We start from the raw sequence: 25,298 nt of genomic DNA on the forward strand, positions 1-25,298 counted from the left end.
TGTTCTCAGAACTTTAAATAGGGTTTAGGTATTTCCAGGGGTCAACAAATCTTGTCAATCACAACCCTGACTTCACTTATTGGTTACAAACCTGAAAGGGCAGGGATTAGAACAGCCGGTACTAACAGAAGTTGCGCCAGGGGAGTGGCTGATGTTTTGGTTTATATCTTTTGAACCAGACCACCTAGAAACTTAATTTTTAAAAAAATGAAAGCTAAGAGTCCGGAGATTCGGGTGACTCACCCAGAGACCCAGAGAAGACCCCCCAAAACCGGAGTCTCTGGGTGAAAACCAGACACCTGGCAACCCTAGCGTGTATATATGTGTGTAAATAAAACCATATATCACAAAGACACCACAGTCTCCGGTAACTGATGCCCTGGTCTTCTTTGGGAGAAGCATGGCTTATAAATTTAATAAATGATAATAATAATGAAACCAATGATCCAAGCTATGTGCTGGCACCCTAGAAATCAGAGACTGGGGTGCATGTAACAATATGCTTACTAAGAGGTGGCCACAATGGGACTTACTTCTGAATAAAGATTATGCTGAACGTTATGCTGCATTGTATTTACTTAAGACCAATACTGTTCCCTTAGCATCTCTTTAAATCAGAGATGAGGAACCTTTTTTAGCCTGAGGCCTGCATTCTCTTCCAGGCAACCCTCTGGAAAAGTGAGCAGAGCAATGAATGTACGTTTTACTTTTGGGCAGTAGGCTAGTTTAAACATACACACTACTCTCCACCCAGGCAAGCAAGAACAATGATCAGAATTCAAGGACACTTTCCAGCCAGCAAAAACACTTAAGGACAGCAGCAGATGTAGCAGTGAGGCTGTGCCACTCATCTGACCTCTGTCCAGCTGAGTCACTGCAGCATACTGAGATGAAGAAAAAGAGGGAGGAGGCAGGCCTGTAGCCGGAGGGGGCAAATGGGGGCACTGCCCCCTCTAAAGTTGTGCTTCCCCCCTCTAAGATTTTTTTGGGAAATTGTCTTTTTAATTTGTCACATGACAGACAATGACAACCTCAATTTAAAGACTAATAGCTTGTTGTAAGAAGAGGAGCAATTGAAGAATAGAACCCTCTGAAAAATTCAGTGAACAAGGCAAGGCGAATACACAACAAAAGCATCATCTGGAAGAGCCCCCAGAAGTATGCTCACTCAAGACTTTCCCTCACTGAGGATGGATCGATCATGGTATCCTTTTGGGAAGACTGGCTGAGTTGGGAGTGGGAGGGACGGCATGGCGGTGGTTCCGCTCCTACTTGGCGGGTTGGCTCCAGAAGGTGGTAGTTGGGGAACATTGCTCAGCACCCTGGACTCTCAAGTATGGGGTTCCGCAGGGTTCCCTTCTGTGCCCCATGCTGTTCAACATCTACATGAAACTGTTGGGTGCGGTCATCCGGAGCTTTGGAGTGCGTTGCCATCAGCATGCTGATGACACGCAGCTCTATTTCTCCTTTTCATCTTCAGGTGAGGCTGTCAATGTGCTGAACCAGTGCCTGGCTGCGACAATGGACTGGATGAGGGCTAATAAACTGAGGCTCAATCCAGATAAGACTGAGATGCTGCTAGTGGGTGGTTTTTCTGACCAGATGGTGGATGTCCAACCTGTCCTGGATGGGGTTGCACTCCCCTTGAAGGAGCAGGTTTTAGCCTGAGGGTTCTCCTAGAACCATCTCTGTCACTTGAGGCCCAGGTAGCCTTCTACCATCTTTGGTTGGTGGCCCAGCTACACCCCTATCTGGACAGGGATAACCTGGCTTCAGTTGTCCATGCTCTGGTAACCTCCAAGTTAGATTACTGCAATGCACTCTACATGGGGCTGCCTTTGAAGACGGTTCGGAAACTGCAGCTTGTGCAAAATGCAGCGGCCAGATTGGTAACAGGGACCAGACGGTCCGAACATATAAAACCAATTCTGGCCCGCTTGCATTGGCTGCCTGTATGTTTCCAAGCTCGATTCAAGATGCTGGTTTTAACCTATAAAGCCTTACATGGCTTGGGACCACAATACCTGATGGAATGCCTCTCCTGACACGAACCCACCCATACACTACGCTCCACGCTGGTGCCTACTCCAAAGGAAGCTGGGAGTCTGGCATCAAGAGAGAGGGCCTTCTCAGTGGTGGCTCTCAAAGTATGCAATGATTTTTTGACGAGGTGCGCCTGGCACCAACAATGTTATCTCTTCAGCACCAGGTCAAGACTTTCCTCTTCTCTCTGGCATTTTAGCATGTGTTTTTAAATTGCTTTTTTAAAATGTTTTTTTTAATTTGTATGTTGTTTTTAATGCTTTTAATTGTTGTAAACCGCCCAGAGAGCTTTGGTTATGGGGTGGTATACAAATAAAAAAGGAGGGTGGTGGTCAATTGTCAATATGAAAAAGAAAAAAAGGGGGGGTTCAAAACCCAAAATGACCAATGAAGTTGTAAAATGATTTATTTTGTCTTCTTAAAATGCCCAACGTGTTTCGGCTTTGTTTTATCAGCCTTCGTCAGGGGCTATAATACAAACACATATATACATACATATGATTACATTTTGTTTAAAATTCATAATAAACAGTAAGAAAACACCCAATTTTAAAAAAATTACATTCTTTTCTATCTACTTCTTTCTTTAGCCGTTTTTAGCGTTCTCTTCAATTTCCTTTTCTTAATGTTGTATACTGGCACAAGAGAATGTGCTTTTATATGTAGAGTAGTACTCAGCTGTGATGTGTATTTCATTGCCTTTTCAGAAACTGCCTGTAAGGGATCCTCTAAAGACTCTAAACCATTATAAAAGAGGAAGAAAATCCAATTCTCCATTCAAACCTAAAGGGGATAGAGTATTTAAAGCTAAAATCCACCATATTTCTCTTTTTAGGAGTCTGTTGTTATTAGGTCCCCATACTTTTTCCACACCCCAAAAATGAAAATCTTTCATAGTATGTTTACATTCAAGAAAATGATCTACTAATGGTGAGCCCTTTTTACCACATCTTATATTACTTATATATTAGGTTTGAATGGAGAATTGGATTTTCTTCCTCTTTTATAATGGTTTAGAGTGTTTAGAGGATCCCTTACAGGCAGTTTCTGAAAAGGCAATGAAATACACATCACAGCTGAGTACTACTCTACATATAAAAGCACATTCTCTTGTGCCAGTATACAACATTAAGAAAAGGAAATCGAAGAGAACGCTAAAAACAGCTAAAGAAAGAAGTAGATAGAAAAGAATGTAAGTAATTTTTTAAAAATTGGGTGTTTTCTTACTGTTTATTATGAATTTTAAACAAAATGTAATCATATGTATGTATATATGTGTTTGTATTATAGCCCCTGATGAAGGCTGATAAAATAAAGCTGAAACGCGTTGGGCATTTTAAGAAGACAAAATAAATCATTTTACAACTTCATTGGTCATTTTGGGTTTTGAACCCCCCTTTTTTTCTTTTTCATAGTGGTATACAAATGCAATAAATAAATAAAGCATACTTGACAGGTAGCTGTCCAGCTGCCTCTGGAATGCCTCCAGTGTTGGAGAGTTTACCATCTCCCCAGGTAATTGGTTCCATTGTTGTACTGCTCTAACAGTTAGGAAGCTTTTCCTGATGTTCAGCCAAAATCTGGCTTCTCCTACCTTGAACCCATTATTCCATTTCCTCCACACTGGAATGATCAAGAGGAGATCCTGGCCCTCCTCTACTGGAAGAGTACTATCACATCACCCCTCACTCTTCTCTTCTTAGGGCTAGACATGCTCAGTTCTTTCAGTTTCTGCTCATAGAGCTTGGTTTCCAGTCCCCTAACCATCCTTGTTGCCCTCCTCTAAACCTGTTCCAGTTTGTCTGTATCCTTCTTAAAGTGTGGTGTCCAAAACTGGATGCAGTACTCAAGATGAGGCATAGCCAATGCCAAATAGAGAACTAGTACTTGATGCGATTTGGAAACTATACTTCTGTTAATGCAGCCTAATATAGCATTTGCCTTTTTTACAGCTACATTGCACTGTTGGCTCATGTTCAGCTTGTGATCAACAACAGTTCCAAGATCCTTCTCACATGTAGTACTGCTGAGCCAAGTATCCCCCATCTTATAACTGTGCATTTGGTTTCTTTTTCCTAGCTGGTTTCATTCTGTTGTTTTCAGCCCCGTGCAGTCCTGTCCCTTCAACTTGTACTTCACGTTTGCCAGGAGGGTCATAGACCCTCTTTTGGGAGAAGACTGAGCCAAAGTAGAAATTGAGTCCTTCTGCCTTTTCTTTGTCGTCTGGTACAATTTTGCCATCCTCATTGGGTAGCTGAACTACCTTTCTCTGTCTTTTAATGTGCATGTACCTGAAGAAAGCTTTTTTGTTGCTTCTCTCATCTCTCACTAACCTTAGCTCATTCTCAGCTTTAACCTTCGTGATACCATCTCTGCAGTTCTGTGTCACCTGTCTATACTCTTCCTTTGTGGCTGGGCCTTCCTTCCACTTCCTATATGTTCTTTTTTGTTTTCAGGTCATCTCTAAGCTTTTGTGTAGCCACATTGGCTTCTTCTGCTGTCTTTCGCCTTTTTTCCTTGTTGGAATTGTTTGCAATTGTTCCTTGAGAATTTCCTTTTTTTAAAAATTCCCACCAATCTTGGACTCCTTCTTTCATTAGGGTCACTTGCCATGGAACTTTACTTATCATTGTTCTAAGTTTATTAAAATCACCTTTCCTGAAGTCCAGGGTATGCAGGGTATACTCTCAGCTTTTGCTTCCTTTAAAATCAAGAACTCAAGTAGTGTGGACGAGTTTGTTTTTCAGCTTGAATCTAAAACCAAGATACCTAATTCAGCATCAAAGCCAAGCTCAGGAGCTCACTGTCTTTACCAAAGTAGTTCAGTTCATGAAGAATCAGAACACAGGGACAGACCATAGGCGAAAGGGTACTGTAGCTATAGTCAAAGGCAAGCTTTTGGGTCTGGTGGCATAGTGGTTAGAGTGTTGGACTATGACCTGGGAGACCAGAGTTCGAATCCCCACATAGCCATAAAGAGTACTAGGTGACCTTGGGCCAGTCACTGCCTCTCAGCCTCAGAAGAAGGCAATGGTAAACCACCTCTGAATACCGCTTACCATGAAAACCCTATTCATAGGGTCACCAAAAGTCGGAATCGACTTGAAGGCAGTACGTTTACATTTATATTCCTGTGGATCTCTCAAAAAGGGTGAAACAATTCAACAGATTAAACTTTAGTCATGTAAGTTAATACACTCTCTTGTTGGGGGAGGAGTGACAGGGATAGCCACTGCTTTTCCCCATCCCCTGGCCTGGCCCTCACATCCTCTGCAGCAGTGAAAGGAGGGAACTGGCTGGCACAATGCACATCTCACCCCTAAATGCCCCACCTAGAAATGTGGCTGTCCCACCTAGAAATGTGGCTGTCCCACCTGACAAGGTAGGCTGACCATAGGACTGGGAGGAGGTTGGCGCAGTGCAAAGACATGATCAGGAGTGCCAGATTGGCTGTGCCTGCACATTTGCACTACACCAACTTCACCATCACTTCAACCCTCTCCTTCCCAGTATGCTGTCAGGAGTCAGGTGAATGGTGCAGCCCCACCACACCATCAACTTCTGCTCAAGGAACTACAAAGCAGGGCCAGTGAGGGGTGAGGAAGAGTCCTCAGAGACAGACTGAGATGCCTAGATGGCTGGATTTCTCCCCCAGGCCTCAGGTTCAGCACCCTGCTTTAAACATCCTACCTACAAAAGCTAATATCACATAAAGCACTTTATGTTTTGAAGTGGTGTCGCATTCTCTGTTGGCTTATTTGCTGCTGCCCTTCTCAGCCTGACCCAAGCAACCCCTGTCTCACCTTACTAGTGGCTCCAGTTGCCTTCTTTCACTCCCCCACCTATCCTTCAACTGTCTGAAAATATCTAGCCTGTCCCTCGATATGCATGTCTTATAGGCTGATGGCAGGAGATAGAAGGTTGAAGGTAGCATGATAAGAAGCATTACCGACTAGTGCCCTCTTTCATTTCTCTCTTGCCTTTATTCACATGTTTTTGTAGTGCTTCAATTACCTACTAAACCTATTTGACCAAAAATATTAGCACAAGAAAAGAAGTGTGTGTTATGAGCTATAGAAAACAATGTCTTTATCATACTGCCCTCATCTCTCAAAAATGATAGATCTCAGGGTGTAGTCTGAAAGTAGATGAGGCCACCACCTTGCTGAAGCGAAGCAGGTCTGAGTCTAGTCAGTCTCTGGATGGGACTGTCTGGGAACCATGTGTATGGCACTGTGGATTCCATGACAGAAGGCAGGATATAAATGTAAGAAATTAATTAATTAATCTCATGCACAGCCTCGCATAGTAAAATGGAAGCCTTCTGGGAAGAAACATCACTTCTTTTGACATGCTCTTGGCTCTAAATCACTAGTAATCTTCAGAATTCCCTAATATCTAGGAATTCACTCATATCCTACAAATAGCTTCTTAGATTACAACAGTTGCTGTTGTACTCATGTAAGACTCATCCATGTCTGGAGATGTAAGTACACATCACACAAATAACACTATACAGTCACATACAGAGCAGAGCTTGTCTGGCTTGATGCTGCTTTCAACTCTGTACAACCAGCTTAGCTAGAAGAGCGCTACTTCTTACATTTTCTTTGCTTCAGTCTTATTTGAACACATTGTCAATGTAGTGAGAATGTATTGTGGTCTTGTGTAAAGTTTCTCCAAAAGCTCTTGGGAACCACCAGAGTTTCTAAGGTTATTTGAAAAGAAATCAAAGCATGTGCCTTTGCAATGTAGAAAGAGTACATTAATGAGTTAATGGGACTGTGAAATGCCAAATAGTTCTGGTTTTTGAAGAACTTGAGAGCCTAAGGCCTGCAGGCTGAATCTCACACAATACTAGGGTGGGAACTGAAGCTTAATATATTGTATCCCTCCACTTGTTACTTTGGGAGTTTCTTCTCCATGCTCAGGTACAATGGAATTAACAGTATCTGCACTAGAAACAATCTTCACATAAGTGGTTCAAGTCTATAGAACGTAGTTCCATGGGAACAAAAAAGAAAAACCAACTTTTCACCTTCTTTGTTTTTGAAAATAGATATTTGATATCTACGAAAACTTGAAAACAAACAAAAAAGCAACATCCTTCCTAGAGAGGAGCTGTGATTTATTCATATGACAAGGTACTCCCATCCTAATAGTTGAGGAACTATAATTTTTGCTCCAATTATTATGTAGTGCAATTCCTCATTTTGTCTTATATTGAAGAACTAAGATCTAGTCCTGGCACCAATGAACTTGGTAGCTGTTAATCAGGCTGAGACATAATACTAAATCATTAGCATATTATAAACTCTTAGAATGACCTTCCTAAAATATCTTAAGACTGAGCAACAATAAGATCCTATGTCTGGACATACTATGAGATTGTTTTTTATTAATTTTATTTTATCTTTATTTTTTAAAGTACAGTGCCCTTCACACAAACATCGAGGCATGTTTCAGACATGTGTAATCCCACTCTGCAGGGATTAATAATATGACCAAGAGTGCAGGGCCAATCACATGGATCTTTCCCACTGAATCAGAACCCTTCCTGCTGGCAAGGTGTCAGTTCTGCAGAAGACCCTCACAATCAGCTCTGATCACATGGTTATGCTGTATTTACATGTGCACCCCTGCATTATTGGACTGCATCATGCTGAAGCATCTCCCACACTATTATGTGTATGTTTAAAGGGCAACTGTACTGATGTCAAGAAAACATCCCTCCAAATATCCTCCACGTGCCAGACTATAACATTACATATGTTAAAGCAGTGGGGGGTGTGCGTGTGTGGAATCTTCCCAGAAAAAACATAAGCAATGGAAAGGACCAAAAGCACCAAGCCCTCAGAATTCTATCCACTTCCTGCTTCTGCTGCCAAAACAAATATGCAGGTGGCAGCCAGAAAAAGTAGTATAGCACATGAGCCAACATTGCACAATGGAAGGTGTAGAAGTATGAGAGTGAGAGAGAATGGAGCTCCAGATTATTTTTCTTTGAAATTTGAGTCCATTATGGTAAAGGAAAATAGTACATCAACTTACTGGCCCTCTTCTCCACCCTCTTTCATTTCCTCTTCTCTGCTTACCTCTGCTTGTCACCTTGTACCTGCTATGACATATACTATTCTAGTCCTGTAGGGAAAATGGATAGGTAAATTGATTGCATCAATACTGCAGCCTATCAGATAATAACTGTGATTCATGGTATGAATTTTCCATTCTATGGTACAGCTCATATTACCAGAGCCTCATGGGGATGGGGATGGGGAGGTAATTCTACATTCTCTATTTTCAAGGTGATGACCAGAGAATGAACCAAACTTTTCACCACGAGATGAAGAAGAAAGTCTGGGTTTCTTTCAATGTTCTATAGAGGGAAGCAATATTATCCAGTAAGGGATTAATATTTGGAGCAAAGGAAAGGGAGGAATAAAAAGTCAAGCCTACATGTACCTGATCAACAGTGTGGTAAGTTATGATATAAACAGAGAGGAAAGATGAGCAAAGGGTCAACATGCCAAAAATAGCTCATCTTTCATCTCATTTTACATCATTGCTGACCATAATCTTGACTGGGTACATGTAGCCTTCATATTATCTGGAGTACCACTTCATTATCTCAAAATCATGACCATATGGGTGATATTGAAAGTCATGGGATTTGTTGAGCTCAGCAAAGAACAATATGCAAAGAAAAAACAGGAGTTTTTGTGTTTACATGCAAGACATAGAACTTCAGAAGATGCTGTGATGTATTAATGTAGTCCATCAAGGACTCACATAAAAGCAGTGCTTTTAGTGCAAGGACTCACTGGTATGGAGTACCGACACCTATCCTTTTGCTGTCCATGGCAACCATTTTGTGCTGGCACACAAGCACTTTTATCAAAGTATGAGTACCAGCACCTCATTTATTTTTTTACCAAAAAAAGCACTGAATAAAATATTACTCCCTGAGGAAGTACGCCTGGCGCCGACTCTGCTTTCCTTCCGGCGCCAGGTCAAAACCTTCCTATTCTCTGAAGCATTTTAAGTTACATTGATGTAATTTTAATAATGTTTATTGTATTGTTGATTGTATTTTAATATTATTCTGTTATTCATTGTATTTTTATACTATTTTATGTTCACCGCCCAGAGAGCTATCGCTAGTCGGGCGGTATATAAATTTAATAAATAATAAATAATAATAATAATTATAACCCATTTAAACCTACAGTATCTAAACTGCAAAGCAAGCTCTTTCCCTGATCTGCCCCATACCACTTTGTGCCAACTTACATCTTTCCATCTATTACTGCATATCGAGTTGTACAGACAGCCTGAGTGACCTCATTGCTAATATCATGACAACATTATGTTACAAGCCTAGAAAAACCAGAAAGTAAATATATTTTGAAGTGTCTTATTTTCATAACACAAAGACTACAATGCTTGTAGTGTTTCTTGGATGAATTCAATTTGCACATGAGTGCAGCATCCTATGTAATGTTGTACAACTGGATGCTAGAGGTGATGTCACATAACGTGCTATCCTGATAGGCAAAATAACATGCTAATTTTGAGTGGCTATTACCATTTTGGTTCAAACCATTTTAGAATATGGACTGTGTATCACAACAGAGGTTATAAATCCTGTTCTTTATGAAAGGTAATTAATTAACAACCTTTTAAAAGTGCAATTAGAAATCTTATTTGCAGCCAATTAGTTTTTACAGAAACTGCTTTTCCAAGCAGAGTGCAAATAAGAGATGTTTCCCATGATACAAGAATTTACTACTTGACTAATTGTGCAAACCTATTGCTGGGAGTGGCTGATACAGCAACTCCCTACTCAAGCGGTAAGCCCAACAGTCAGCTGCAGAAGTGAGCCAAACAGACAAGAAGAGGCTGTAAGGGGCCAGCCATATGCTTGTTGGCAAATGTGCATAAAATGTTTCTCTTTGGGGCTGTGATCTTTGATAGCATAGGATATTTTCTGGCTTGGTCACATCATCCTGGCCCCATCAGTTTTCCCCCCCAAAATGGCTGGAAACCTACAAAATGGCTGCTATGCTTCCTTGCTTAATAAATCATCATTTTTTTCAGAAACCATTGATTTTAGGAAGATTATTATTATTATAAATTTTGTTCTTAAGAATATTTTGAACAATTTTATTTGTCATGCTTATTGCCCTAAAATCTGTTTTTAAGCAAAGTACAATTTTATAGATTCAGTTTATATTACTACTTCCTAGATCAAAATTCCTAGATTCAGTTTATATTACTAATTCCTAGATCAAAGAGCAAAATAAGTAAAATGTTGCTGAAGTATAAACCTCTTTATTTGTTACAGTTATTACTATAACACACATTACTGTAACACACATTAGTCCTCAATATTAGTTAAATAGATGTTGGCAAACATCACTACACCCACAAATCACAAAATCTGGAGCAAGAAATGATGTTAGCATGGCATTTACAAACGGTATCTCTTGCACATTTCTTGCATGTGTAAGAAATGGGGAAATCATTAGGAAGACTTTCTTCAGTGGTATGAGGCAAACATTCACACCGTCTTCCTCTGTGAAGCCGTACAGAGATGTTTTAAGGGCTGTCACATCCTCAAGTGTGCGGTACTACTGATAGCTCTGTAGATATGCTCTCTTTATGTGAAGATGTGTGGAGGATGATGTCAGTGGCAGCTTTGGAAAGTCAAGATGCTTCATTTGATGGTACTGTTGAATTCAACAGTCATTCATTGCAGAGAAATTTGGTGATATAATTCTTGCAAGAAATGATTCTGCAGCCTGCAGCATAGGGTTAGATAACCCTTCCTGAACATCATCAGACACTGTTGTGACTCTAGCATGTTTAAGAGCAGTGTGCTTTGTACTGAATTTGCTTTTAGTATCACACCCAGTTAAGGCATATACTGCAGGCAAGATTTCAATCACTGAAGTATGTAAGCTTTGAACTGGCACATGAATTAGAACGGATCTTGTTGTGGCTCCTTTCCCACACAAAACCCACAGTCACCCCTTATTCTTAAAGGTCTTGGCATAGTAGTAGAGGGAACAAATGAATTCATCTGTGTCAAATGATGCCAAAACAATATGCTGAATGCCTGAATTCATGGTAGCATGATTAATAATAAGAAAAAGTCTCTAATCAGCTTCTTCAATATTAGATAACAGATCAGAGCCTCCCTTGTTTTGCCATTTGATAGGCACACACTCTTCTCTCCATCACATCCAAGTCCTCCCACATAAAGGGTATTGTCTTTCCATTGATTCTGCTCCTTCAGAATCTAGGCAGGGCAGTCCCACTAGACAAAGAGAGACAATCAACCAGCTGGTGTATAAAGGAGTGGCAGGCAGCACATGTAGAGGAGGTTCCAAGCAGGGAGGGAACAAGTACGGAGAAGAAGAAGCAGAAAAAGAAAAGAGTAAAGAGCCAGACTACAGGCAAGCCTTGCCACAGTGACCTTTGACATGGTATGGAAGGGGGGAAAGGAAGCACTTCTGGGGCTAGCCACCTGAGTGGCAAGTCAAGGAAGGTTGACTGAGGGTAGAAGGATTAATGGGGAAACAAGACTGCTTAAATAAACAGATCTCAGAAAGGCTATGAGAATGGGAAGGATTCTAAAACTCATCTGAGTGAAGAGCTCACCAGGTGTTTTCCGAAGTCAGGAAAACTCCTGGGGCTCTGAAGACCATTGTGATCCATGGTAGGATGGTGGAAGTTCTCCTAGACTCATAATTTTGCTGACTGAGCAGCATCAGGGTAATGGCATTGAGCTCAGAGTCAAAAGTGATGAAGCCTGCTGAGTCTAGGGTGACTGTACCACCAAAGGGATCAGACCAGGCTCCTGTTGCTGGCATTTCAGAGTCAACAGAGCCCAAGGCTGGTGATTTGGGGATAATGGAATCTGAGGCAGGTGTTCCAGAGCCTGCACTGAAACACTCACAGATGCCACCCCCTGAGCCTGACTTATTGGGGGAATCAGGTACTTCCTATGCTACCACAACTACCTAACACAGGAGAGCCACAGCCTTTAGAACAGCCTTTCCCAACCAGTGTGCCTCCAGATGTTGTTGGACCACCTCAGCCAGCATCGCCAATGGTCAGGAACAGAGCTTGGAAGCAACTAGTTACAAGTAACAAATTACTTGTAATTCATTACTTTTTTGAGCAACGAGTGGGCAATTCCTTTACATTTTGATTGTAATAGAACTAGGAGTAATTTTACTACTTTTGTGGAGTAATTGTAACATTTCCAGAATTACTTTTGGGCATTACTTGGGGGGGGGAGCAGGGGAAAGTCTTCTGCTCCTCTGATTTGTGGATGAAAATCATGTGCCTCAAACTGGGCTTCTGTACAGCGTCACTCTTCCCTCATGCTCTGTGGGTGGGTAGGAGGCAACGAGGGAGGAGGCAGAGAGTGAGATGGGGTGGAGTGGAGAAAACAATTATTTTAAAAAATGGATAGTGGTGGTGAAGAATGGAATGGAGGGGAAAATGGTCTGGAGGTCAAGAACATGGATAAAGGAGGAGAAGGAGGCAACAGCAGAATGGAGATAAAGAACTGTGGAGGTGAAAGATGACAACATGTTTTGGCACACAAAGTGGCCTGCACCACACTCTCTAGCTACTGTGCTGCATTTGCAGTATTTTAACCTTTTTGCATCTCGGGAAAATATTTGCTTGAGTGAGTGTTCCTTAGTTGGTGGCAGGGCAGGGTCCAGGAGGTGGTTAAGTGAGAGAGATTATGCTTGCTGGCTGAGTGGGGGGGGGGTTGCACTTGGTTTGATGTGCAAAGATCTGAGTAGTGTCCTCAGCCTCCCTCCCCACCACCCTTACCAGTGGAGAGACCACCATTGCTATCTTATGAATAAAAATAATTATTCTACTGCCTCTGTATGTTTTTGTTTGTTTTTAATGTTGTTTTAAGCTACTTAGATGTGCAGCAGCCAAGGCCAGCACCTTGTAGGCATTCTTTAAAGTAACTGAAATGTAATTGTAGTGATTACTTTGGAGGAAAAGTAAAGTAATCAGCTACTTTCAAAGCAATTGTAATTGTAATGGTAATTACTACTTTTTTGGGCCATGTAACTGTAACTGTAATTTATTCCTTTTTAAAAGTAATCTTCCAAGCTCTGGTCAGGAAAGATGGGAACTGTGGTCCAACAACATCTGGAGGCACACTGGTTGGGAAAGGCTGCTTTAGAACAAGGAAGGAGCTTACGAAAGATGGACTGGATGAAGAGACTCAGAAGGCCTCAGGTTCACCTCCAGCCTTTGCTGGAGAAAGCTGCCCACTTAGAACTGTCTGTGGGATTGCAACTGCTAGCCTGTCTTGCTCATGTGGATGCCTGGTACAGATAGGTCAGAACAAGGATGAGGAGGAAGGCTTCTAGTGCCATTGGAAGTGCAAACCTGCCAGCTTTACAACAGCACATCTGCTACAGAAAGGCTCTGCTGGCTAAGCTGCTTCACCAGTGACATTCTACCTGTAGATCATCAAAATAGGATAGAGTTGTGGGTGAGATATGGGCAACAGAGGTGTAGAGTATGTCCATGCCTGACCAAAATTCTACTCCCCTTCATTATTTTTTTTAATAATTTTTATTCAAATTTTTCAAAAGACAAACAAAACAAAGTCAAACAACAAAAACATAACAATACAACAAAAGAAAAAAAAATAAAATAGTTGACTTTCGATTTGTTGCAGATCAGCTATAAGTATATAATATATATCAAACCTGTCCCTTAATATATACATACAGGATCACTTTTCTCCATAGGCTATCTTAGTTAATCGTCAAATCCCAATATCATCATTTTATTTTGATCGTTCAACAAAAAGTCTAAGAGAGGTTTCCATTCCTTAAGAAATGTGTCTGTCGATTTTTCTCTAAGTAAACATGTCAATTTATCCATCTCTACTAAGTCCATTAATTTCAATAGCCATTCTTCCGTTGTTGGTGTTGATTCCATTTTCCACTTTTGTGCATATAATAATCTTGCTGCCGTAATCGTATATAATATTATTCTTCCATATTTCTTTTCTATTTGTTTATCCATAAAACCCAATAAAAAAAATTCTGGTTTTGACTGAATATTTATCTTTAGAATTTTTTGCATCATCCTACCTATCTGTGCCCAAAATGATTTTGCCTTTTTACACAGCCACCACATATGATAAAATGATCCTTCTTGTTGTTTACATTTCCAACAAACATTAGAAACATTACTATACATTTTTGACAACTTTTCTGGAGTCATGTACCAACAATACATCATTTTATAGAAATTTTCTTTAAGATTATAGCATAATGTAAATCTCAAGCCTTTTTTCCACATATTTTCCCATTGATCCATTTGTATGTTATAACCAAAAAATTTTGCCCACTTTACCATACACTCTTTTACTTGTTCTTCTTCCATATCCATTTTCAGCAAGAGTTTATACATTTTCGCAATTGTATTTTCATCATTTGTACACAAACCTATTTCAAAATCAGATTTACTTATTTCAAACCCATACATTTTCTTGTCCATTTTATATCTTTCTAACAATTGTAAATAGGCAAACCATTGAGAACTATATCCTTCCTTTATCAGTTGTTCTCTCTCTTTCATTATATATTCTCCATGTACATTTTCTAATAGTTCTTGATAACTTAACCATTTCTCTTTTCCAGCCATTTCTCTTCTGTAAAACGCTTCTTGACTTCAGACACATAATGGTATTTTCGAATAGAACCTTGGTTTATATCTATTCCATATTTTCAACAAAGGACGTCTTATAAAATGATTATTAAAGTCTACATTTACTTTTACTTTGTCATACCATAGACATCCATGCCATCCCCACTTCAGGTTATGGCCCTCCAAGTCCAATAGTCTTTTATTCCTCAATAAAATCCATTCCTTTATCCAGACTAAACAGCAGGCAGCAAAATAAAGTCTCAGATTTGGTAATCCCAGTCCTCCTCTTTCTTTGGTGTCTTGTAGTAATTTAAATTTAACTCTTGGTTTTTTTCCTTGCCATACAAATTTAGAGATATCTTCTTGCCATTGTTTAAAAGGTAAATCAGAGGATATTACAGGTATTGTTTGAAACAAAAACATCATTCTCGGTAATACATTCATTTTTATCACAGATATTCTACCCATTAATGACAATTGTAGTTTATCCCATCTTAGCAGATCTTTCTTAATCTCTGTCCATAATTTTTCATAATTATTATGAAACAACTTTGAATTTTTATTTGTCATAATGATACCTAAATATTTCAACTTTTTCTCTATTGTAAAATCTGTCTTGTCCATTAACTCTTTCTGTTCCCTTAAAGTTAAATTTTTCACCAACATCTTTGTTTTTTGATTGTTGATCTTAAATCCTGCTAACGGTCCAAATTCTTTTAATTTGTCCATCAATACATTAATTCCTTCCAAAGGGGTTTCTAATACAATTATCAAATCATCAGCAAATGCTCTCAGTTTATATTCTTCTTTTTTTATCTTTAATCCCGAAATCCTTTTATCTTGCCTTATATCTCTAAGCAGCACTTCTAAGACCAGAATAAATAGAAGAGGAGATAATGGACATCCCTGTCTTGTACCCTTTTGTATTTCACATGAATCCGTTAAATCTCCATTAACAATTATCTGAGCCTTCTGAGATGTATAAATCGATCTAATCCATTTTATAAAATTGTCTCCAAAATCCATTTGCTCCAAAACCTGAAACATAAATTTCCAATTCAAATTATCAAATGCTTTCTCAGCATCTAAGAAAATCAAAGCTGCTTGTTTATAATTTTGTTGTTCTAAATATTCCAACACATTCAAGACATCCCTGACGTTGTCACGTAATTGTCTTTTAGGTAAAAACCCCGATTGATCTTCCTGGATAAATTGTTGCAATATTATTTTCATTCTTTCTGCCAAAATCATTGTAAAAATTTTATAGTCATTATTCAATAGAGATACCGGCCGATATTTTTTTGTTTTAGTTAAATCTTGCTCCTCTTTAGGTATTAATGTTATGTTAGCATTTTTCCAACTATCCGGTATCTTTCCCTCTTGCAAAATAGAATTCATTGTATACTGTAAAGGTAGCAAGAGTTCTTCCTCCAAACATTTATAGTACACTGCAGATAACCCATCTGGTCCTGGCGCCTTTCCTGATTTAATTTTGTTTATAGCTTCAGATATCTCTCTTGACGTGATAGGGCCATTAATAGCTTGTCTCTGAAAGTCTGTAATTTTAGGCAAATTCTGTTTAGATATATACTCTTCTATTTTTTCAGATGGGATTTCCTGACACTTGTACAATGTTGAATAATATTGATGAAAAATCTTTTTGATTTTTACATTATCTGTCAGCATCTCATCTCCTTCTTGTATCTTTAAAATAATATTTTTTGACGTTCTTTTCTTAATTTATATGCTAACCATTTCCCCGGTTTATTTGCAAATTCAAAAGTCCTTTGTTTAGCAAAATTTGGTTTCCTTTCAATTTCTCTAACTGTCAGCATTGATACTTGATTCTGTAACATTTTAATTTGATTTACAATAGAAACTTTAGTTGGATTCTTTTTCAATTCTTCCTCTTTTTGTTTTATTTCTTCCAAAATTAATTGCATTTTCTGTTGTTTCTTTTTTTTTAATTCAGAGTTACATTTAATAAAATATCCCCTCATAAATGCCTTACTTGTATCCCAAACAATATTTTCATTTGTTCCTTTATGTAAATTATGTTCAAAAAACTCTTTTAATTTCTTCTTACATTCTTGTACTACTTTGTCATTCTGTAATAAAGATTCATTTAGTCTCCATCTAAATCCAAGATTTTTTTTTTTTGAAAGTTAATATCACAGGATTGTGGTCCGAAAAAGTTTTTGGTGATATATCCATTTTAAAAATATCTTTCACTAGATTTTTAGACATCCAAATCATATCAATCCTCGAGAATGTTTTATGTCTTTCTGAAAAATAAGTAAATTCCTTTGCGTTATCATTTATATATCTCCAGGTATCCACCAATTCTAAATTTTCCATCAATTCAAAGCAAATCTTCGGTAATTTACCCTGTGTCTCTTTAATATTTTTTTCAGAAAGTCTATCAATTTTTGGTGAGATTACACCATTCCAATCACCCATGACACACCAATGATCATATGAAAACTCTGACAATTTTTCCATAAGTCCTGTGTAAAACCTTGTTTTATCTTCATTGGGGGCATAAATACCCACTATCAAAATTTTTATGCCCTGTAAAGTAATTTCAACCCCCACAAATCTACCACTATCATCCAGTAATATCAATTTAGGAAGCAATTGTGGGTTAATGTAAAGAACAACTCCATTTTTTTTTAATCCAGCCGAAATAAATTCTTCACCCAAATTTTTACAAATCAAATATTTGGAATCTTTCTTCTTAATATGAGTTTCTTGTAAACAAATTATATCCAATTTTAATTTTTTCAAATAATGAAACTCTTTCTCTTCTGCGCTGTGTTGGCTCCATTTATATTCCAAGTTAGATATTTGTAATCCATCTTTAAGCATGTATTTTAAAATGTACCTGATGCTCCCTTTAATCCATCATCTTCCTTCCCCTCCTCTGCATGTTCCTGTTGACTTTGTTTCCCAGGAATTATATCCATATCTTTGAGTTTATCTTCTTCCATATCTTTTGAAGCTTTTCTCAAGAAATCCCTTGCTTTTTGAACAGTATTCAATCGATATTTCTGTTGTCTGAATGTAAAAATCACTCCTTCTGGAACATCCCATCTAAATTGAATTTTGCATTGCTTAAGTTTTTCTGTAAAGAAAGCATATTCTTTTCTCTTACATAAAAGTCTAATAGGAATTTCTTTCATCACCAGTATTTCCTTACCATCAATTTTAAAGGTATTGTTGAAGTGTTGTTGTAATACCATATCTCTGGTCGTCTTTTTTATAAAGTGAACAAGCACATCTCTCGGAATTTTTTTCATTGTTGCATATCTGGAATTAATTCTATAAACTTTATCTATTTCAAATTTCATCCGATCTTCATTCAAATCCAGAAATTTTACTAAAGCATTAACAATTTTATCTCTGATATCTTCACCTGTTTCCTCAGGGATTGCACAGAATCTCAAACAATGTTCTTTATTTCTCAATTCAATCACAGCCATGTAGTCCAAATTTTTTTCTAATTCCAGATTTAATATATCTGTTCTATTCTCCAAGATTTGTACCTTTTCTTTAGTAACATAACAACATAAGAACATAAGAAGAGCCTGCTGGATCAGGCCAGTGGCCCATCTAGTCCAGCATCCTGTTCTCACAGTGGCCAACCAGGTGCCTGGGGGAAGCCCGCAAGCAGGACCCGAGTGCAAGAACACTCTCCCCTCCTGAGGCTTCCAGCAACTGGTTTTCAGAAGCATGCTGCCTCTGACTAGGGTGGCAGAGCACAGCCATCACAGCTAGTAGCCATTGATAGCCCTGTTCACCATGAATTTGCCTAATCTTCTTTTAAAGCCATCCAAGCTGGTGGCCATTACTGCATCTTGTGGGAGCAAATTCCATAGTTTAACTATGCGCTGAGTAAAGAAGTACTTCCTTTTGTCTGTCTTGAATCTTCCAACATTCAGCTTCTTTGAATGTCCACGAGTTCTAGTATTATGAGAGAGGGAGAAGAACTTTTCTCTATCCACTTTCTCAATGCCATGCATAATTTTATACACTTCTATCATGTCTCCTCTGACCCGCCTTTTCTCTACAGGATTTTTTACATCCTCCATTATTTGCCCAATTGTCCCTTTAATCTCATCCACTTGTGTTTTAATATGGTCTTTTATATCTTTCAATTCAGTTTTCATTTCTTGTTTTAGATCACTAATCCCTTCCATTATTTTTTGAAACATATCTGGGGGTATAACCCCTTCCTGTGGATCAATTGAACCTCTTCGCTCCTGAGCCTTAGCTGCTTTTCTAGTTGTCATTCTCAAAAGAAGCCTTTAATTTCTGATATTAACCACTGTTCCAAAACCTAGAGGCAGTCTATTTCTTTTTTTTTTCCTTCACCAACAAAAGAGTTAATATTCCAGGCCTATTATTGTAGTCCGGCCAGCACAGTTCTTATCTACGTCCAGGAATGCAAAACAATTCTGGTTCACAACACCAAGCAATTAGTAACATATACGAACAGCAGATTCGTCCAAAAAGAAATAATCCAAGGAGAAAAATAGTCCAAAATATATTTCCATCAAATAATAATTGCCTCTCATCCGTTTTTAATCTTTATAACTCCAAATTCAGGCCAGCTTTTTGTCGTAAAAAAAATAAAATAAATTGTTTACATTTTCTTTCTTCCTTAATTATATTTAAAAGAGAAGTATGACTCACCCAGATTTCTCAATTGCTGATTCGTAAACAAATCCCTTTTACTGTAGTAATTTAAGCCAAATGATAAGATTTAGACAGAAGGAGGCTCGCTGGTTAAGAACGTTTTTAAGAAGAAGAAAAAACGCCTCGCTTTTTTTCAGTACAGCTTGTTGGAAGTCCTGACCCCATCTTCAGCCGATCGGTATGCCTTCTTATCTCAGGGAATTCCTGATCAATTCCAGCCGCCGACAGCTCAACGAAGTCCTGTGGAAAATCTGATAGGTTCACCTTTACCTTGGAGAACATTTAAGCCAGTCAAAGTTTCCTCTTGGCTGGCTTTTAAACTGAAAAAAGCTTCCTCTGAGGCAGAGATCTCTCAGAGGCAACCACCAGCTGGGCACTCACTTCCGGGAAGTCCCTCCCCTTCATTTTATTGATGTGCCCACAAACACAGCAGGAATCTACATGGGGTCAGAAGTTGGTATAATTAATTTTTCTCCCTTTGATTTCAATGAAAGGAAAAAATAAAATAAAAATTAATCCTACCACTTTCAGGGCTGGGAACTGCTTGGATGCCATTATGTAACTATGCCTCCCCCTATCCTCAAAAAAATGTGAATATAGAATTGCTCTGTTAAAGATGTGTTGTGCATTTTAATGCACATATATATGAGATTATCTTTTACAAATTGCAAAAGAACCTCAGAAAAACATTGTTCACCCATGTTTGACTAACTCCCAGGCTTAAGATGTGACTAAAATATGTAAAAACTGAGTTGTACAGTATTAATGTGTGGCACAAATTCCTCCCCCCCACCACCTTTTATATGAAAACAGTGTTGTTATTGCAAACAAGGTATCAAGTTTAGAGCAGCAAATTGCTTTGAGCCAGTGTTTTAAAGACAACATAAATGTGGGTTATATAGTGATGACTGTCATGAAAAGTTGCTTACCAAGCCTTTAATGCTTACTCAAAAGCTGCCATACATCAAATTTCAAAAGCCCTCCCTTTGTTATAACCTTGTCTTAAAAACCCCTGCCATTTTCTACATGAGCAGTTTTCATTGTTCGTTTTTCTTGATCTTCACTCTAATAAACTGTTTGAATTGTAAGCCTCTTAGAAATAATGGATACCTTGAAGCTTGGACCAGATCATTTGGAAGTTAGAAGGGAAGCGATATGTTTAATTGGAGGAACAGTATGTTTCTAATTACTGTTGGTACTTAACATTTATTTGGCATCCAAAGAGTGCTAGGCACTGGAGAAGAGGTAAAGAGGTAAATTCTGCTTTATGGTCAGATTTCAGTATGTATGTGCCATGTCAGGGATTGGGAACATGTTACCCCCCAGATGTTGTTGAACTACAACAGGGATGTGGAACCTCCAACCCATGGGCTTAATTAGGCCTACCCAGCCATGTCCACCTGCCCTACACCTAGCATTATATATGGGTCAGGTAAAGACATGGCTTAGCCTAAAGGGGTTGGTAGGCACTACTGACTGGTGGCAGCTGCAAAGCCCTGTGCAAAGGGCATCATAATCATCAGACCAGCTGACTGAGTCTTGAAAAGCCCTTTGCAAAGTGCTCCTCAAGACCTGACCATCAGCTGATTTTCTGGTATTGTGGAATGATTTGCAAGGGGCGTCACAAGGCCTGACAACCAGCTGATTGTTGGGTCTCTGTCCTGCCCAGAGTCCAAGAGACGAGACAGTGACGAGACTGGAATTAATTCTTGTTTTATTAGAGTAATGGTTACATCAAAAGGAGTGCACTTCATAGACCTCTCTATGCTGGCTCACTACTGACCCTAACTAGACTACCGAAGCATGCTCTGCAGCGTGTGGAGTAACTTGATTCAGCACCCCAATCAGGGGGGCACCGCCATAAATAGGAAAGGTGTTTGCCCGTAATCTCTGACTCCTTTGAAGTTTCACCTTCTGACCAACCTACTTCTCGCAGCGTCTTGTGCAGGGCGAGGGGGGGGGCAAGCCTCTGCCTGCTCATCTGACAGTGCAGGTTCGCTAGGTGCTAGCTCGACTTCAGCAGGCGGGGAACCCACTGGCGGGGAAGCATTTGAAGTGCCAGGCAGGGAATCCTGGGGGGGGGTGGATTTGGCGCTCAAGCGAGGTTGTCCCCCAACGCCTCTGTTGGGGCGCTTGTAGGTGTAGCAAGCTCTGCGTTGACAGGAGGACTGTCTGTGGGAATTGGCGGGCTGTTGACTTCACCCCCTCCCTCAATGCCCTTGAAAACCTCATCCACCTCTGGCTCTTCTCCCTGATCTATTGACCAACTCCTCTCTCTGCTCCTCCTGGGGGAGTTGGTGCTCAACAGTCTCATAAAACTCTCTGAAGGGCACTTTATTTATTTATTTATTTAATTACATTTTTAGACCGTCCTATAGCATTGAGCTCTCAGGGCGGTGTACAACAGGATAAAACACATTTAAAATACGAGCAAGTGTGAATTTCATTATACAGTTATAAAAACATTTTAAGCACAAGATTAAAAGATTAAAATAAGCATTTACAATTACAAAATTTAAACTTTGCACACTGCATTTGCTTCAAGGTTTTATTTCAAACTATGAAGATAAAAAAGGGTTACCTGACATCATTGTGAGATCAGGTGATTGACAGTTGGGTAGCCCCACCCACATGTCAAATTTGGCCCATCAGGGGTGGGGAAGATATGATCTGGCCCACTGGCCAAATCCAGTTCACCATCCTTGTACTACAACTCCCATCTTCCCTGACCATTGACCATACTGGTTGGGCGCTGCAGTCCAACAACATCTGGAGGACCAAAGCTTCCCATCACTGGTAATAAGTAAAGTTTTAGATGCAGTGCAAATTTCTTTGGGCATCATCAATATTTTTTATATTGATGGAGTGTGGGTAGGTGGTTGGGTAGACAAAGAGATAGGATTCTTAACATGAACATACTTTTGAAAATTCAAACTGATTTAAGAGCAGCAATCTGAAAACTGATTCATATGAGTGCTAAAAATGCTGTTCTATAAATAGAGGTGTTGTCAGGGAGTGACTAGAGGGCCCAACCTCCAGTATTTTGCACTTTGCCCAGATCATCTGCCCCTTCTTTCCTTTAAAATGTTTTTTCTTTTCTTATGGGGTGGCTGGGCATGCTGCAGAGCTCAGTGCTAGGGAGATCCAACCCACCATTCTTAAGTTGCTCAGAGGCCTGCACTTGTATCTATACATATAAATTAGTTTATGTAAATATGTATCATGGGCCTTTGCCCTGAGTCTTTTACCCACTATCTAGCAACTTTCTTGCTCATAAATCTATTGTCACTGTAAGCTAAATCTAGTCTGTAAGGAGGGGTAGTATATGGTGATTTTCAGGGCTGTTTTTGTGACAGTACTCACTGGGAGAGATGTCCTGTCCATTGTCGATGGACTCAGTTGTAGACCTGTCTGTGGTTTTCTCTCTTTTTATTAAAATTATACATACATCAAAAGCAGTGCGCCTCATTAACCTAAAGCTAACACTGACTAAGCATGATAACGTGGCAATAAGATGTTTATTTATTTGTCTGTCTGTTTGTTTGTTTGTTTATATCCCGCCCTTCCTCCAGCAGGAACAAAGGCACTAAAAACACTTGAAAACATCATAAAAATAGACTTTAGAATACATTAAAACAAAATATCTTTAAAAACATTTTTTTAAAAAACAAAAAGCTTTCAATACATTTTTTAAAAAAGATTAAAAACATATTGTTTTTTTAAAAAAGGTTTAAAAACATTAAAAAGCAATTCCAACACAGATGCAGACTGGGATAAAGTCTCAACTTAAAAGGCTTGTTGAAAGAGGAAGGTATTCAATAGGCACCAAAAAGATAGCAGAGATGGCTCCTGACTAATATTTAAGGGGAGGGAATTCCACAGGGTAGGTGCTGCCACACTAAAGCCTGACTCAGCAACTGGATTTCCCCCTGAGTCAGCTTAAGTAGGCTTGGATCGCACCTGCACACGGAGGCTCCTCCTCAGCACCGACTGTTGAACTTCCCACCTCTGGCACCTCCGAGCACAGGGCAAAGGTAGTTTGATCTCCAGCTCCCCCTCTGATGAAGGGGGGCTTCTAACAGTCAGTTCAGGTATGGGAAACTGGGCAGCGCTAGGTGGGGAATTGTCTGATGTGCCCAGCTGAGTCTCAGAGATGGGCAGCAAGGGCGAGTCCCTCTGCAGAGTGTCCAATGAGCTAGGTGGTGATTCTGCAAGGAAGTCAGGGGCGGGGGAAACTGTACTGTCTGAGACGGGGTTTAAGGTGTCCTGTGAGTTCATCCCACTGTCATCCCCTATCCTGGGCTCCCAGTCCAAGTCCTCATCTTCTGACTCGTCTTCGAGCAGCCTCTTCCAATTTGTCTGGCTCACGACAAGAGAGTACCTGCATCTCTCTTTGTTGCTGCCCATGCCAGCCATTTTGTGTTGGCACGAACAGTACTTTTATCAAGATATGAATACTGGCACCCCTCATTTTTTTACCATAAAAAAAACCATTGGTGATTTTGAGTTCTGTGTAGAGGTTAAAATCTTGCATGCTGGTGAGGAAGAATTTATTGTTGGTCCTTCCTGTCTCAATTGTTTCAGTCAGTTCCAGTTTATATCACCTGAAGATGCAGACAGGGTGCTTTGCAGACCTTGAACTTTGCCCATTTCATCATGATCAGTGAAATCTTGTCAGAAGAAGCTGGCTACTTTTGTTGGTACCATACAGTGGCATCTGGTGACCATTGGGAGTGGCAGGGAGGCCAACATTAGGTGGAGCCAGAGCCAATGACAGGTGGAGCCAAATCATCTAGGTTTGTCCTCATGCTCCTCCCTGCTGAGTTCTGCAAGGGGAACACTGAGACTGAGGAGGAGGAAGCTGCAAGGTAGTGCCACCCCCTGGACTGGTTGTAACTAAGAAGACAGGCAGGTGGGAGATGGATGAGGATAGACTGCAGTTGGTAAGGCAGCACCCTATTAGCCCTAATGGACCAACCTGCACTGGTACCATGATTCGCACTTTGCTTCAAGAGGGAAAATCTCCATTATCTTCAAGGAGGCATTTGTTAAACAAAAAGCCTTTTTTTATTCAGAACTCAGGAATTTCCAGGTATTGTCAACATTCCATTGTCTGAGCAAGGTAGCTGAGCAGATATTTATTTATTTATAAAATTTCTAAACTGCACCTTCATCCAAACATGGATTCCAGAGTGGGATATGTAAAAATTCTAGTATCAATACAATATTCAAACAAACATTAAAATTAAAACAACATAATAATGTCTGAGAGGTAATAGACCAAACCAATTCAACCAGCTGCAACAATACAGAACATTTTAAAAGCCTGGGCAGATAAAAACATCTTAACCTCTTACCCAAAAGAATGTAATGTCAGCACCAGTCTTACCTCCTTGCAAAGGGTATTCCAAAGCGGAGGAATCGCTACTGAAAATTCTCCTCTGCCTGTTAGATACATAATGTACCTGTCCTATAGATGGAGCCTCATTTGAAGATCTTAATGTATAGACAGGTTGGGATAGAAGAAGCTGCTCCAGCAGATATTTGCCTTCTAAAACATTTAGGGCTGTAACAGCAAGCAGCAGTACTTTGACTGGGCTCAGAAATGAACATGCAGCCAGTATAGTTCGTTCAGAAGAGGTGTAATATGGTTCCACATAGGTAAGCCAGTGGAAACTCTAGCAGCGCAATTCTGCACTAGAAGCAACTTCCAAATCATTCTCAAGGGCAGCACCATGTATAACACATTGATACTCAAGCTTTAAGCATTGCTGGATAAAGTTGAATTTCTCAATCAATTCCAGTTGGGCTTTAGGCCTGGTATAGCACAGTGGGGAGGAGAGCCTGGCTGG

The 25,298-nt window shown here is 39.6% G+C and overlaps 1 protein-coding gene across 4 annotated transcripts in view; it reads left to right on the forward strand.

The window, feature by feature from the left end:
- The first annotated feature begins 3,150 nt into the window (after positions 1 to 3,150).
- The window catches only part of DNAJC5B (DnaJ heat shock protein family (Hsp40) member C5 beta), a 72,076-nt gene continuing 49,928 nt past the window's right edge, over positions 3,151 to 25,298 (forward strand). For 2 of the 4 annotated variants that reach the window (XM_061600276.1, XM_061600285.1), the window contains exons 1-2: positions 3,164 to 3,235; positions 7,103 to 7,187. Coding sequence is in view for 2 of the 4 variants with exons in the window: in XM_061600285.1 (XP_061456269.1) it covers positions 7,180 to 7,187 (8 nt within the window). In the remaining 2 variants the exon portion in view is untranslated. Of the gene's footprint in view, positions 3,236 to 7,102; positions 7,188 to 25,298 lie in introns of all 4 variants that reach the window. The other 2 variants (XM_061600266.1, XM_061600292.1) reach the window with 2 other exon arrangements.

Source organism: Rhineura floridana, chromosome 1 (genome assembly GCF_030035675.1).
Source record: "Rhineura floridana isolate rRhiFlo1 chromosome 1, rRhiFlo1.hap2, whole genome shotgun sequence".
NCBI lineage: Eukaryota > Metazoa > Chordata > Lepidosauria > Squamata > Rhineuridae > Rhineura > Rhineura floridana.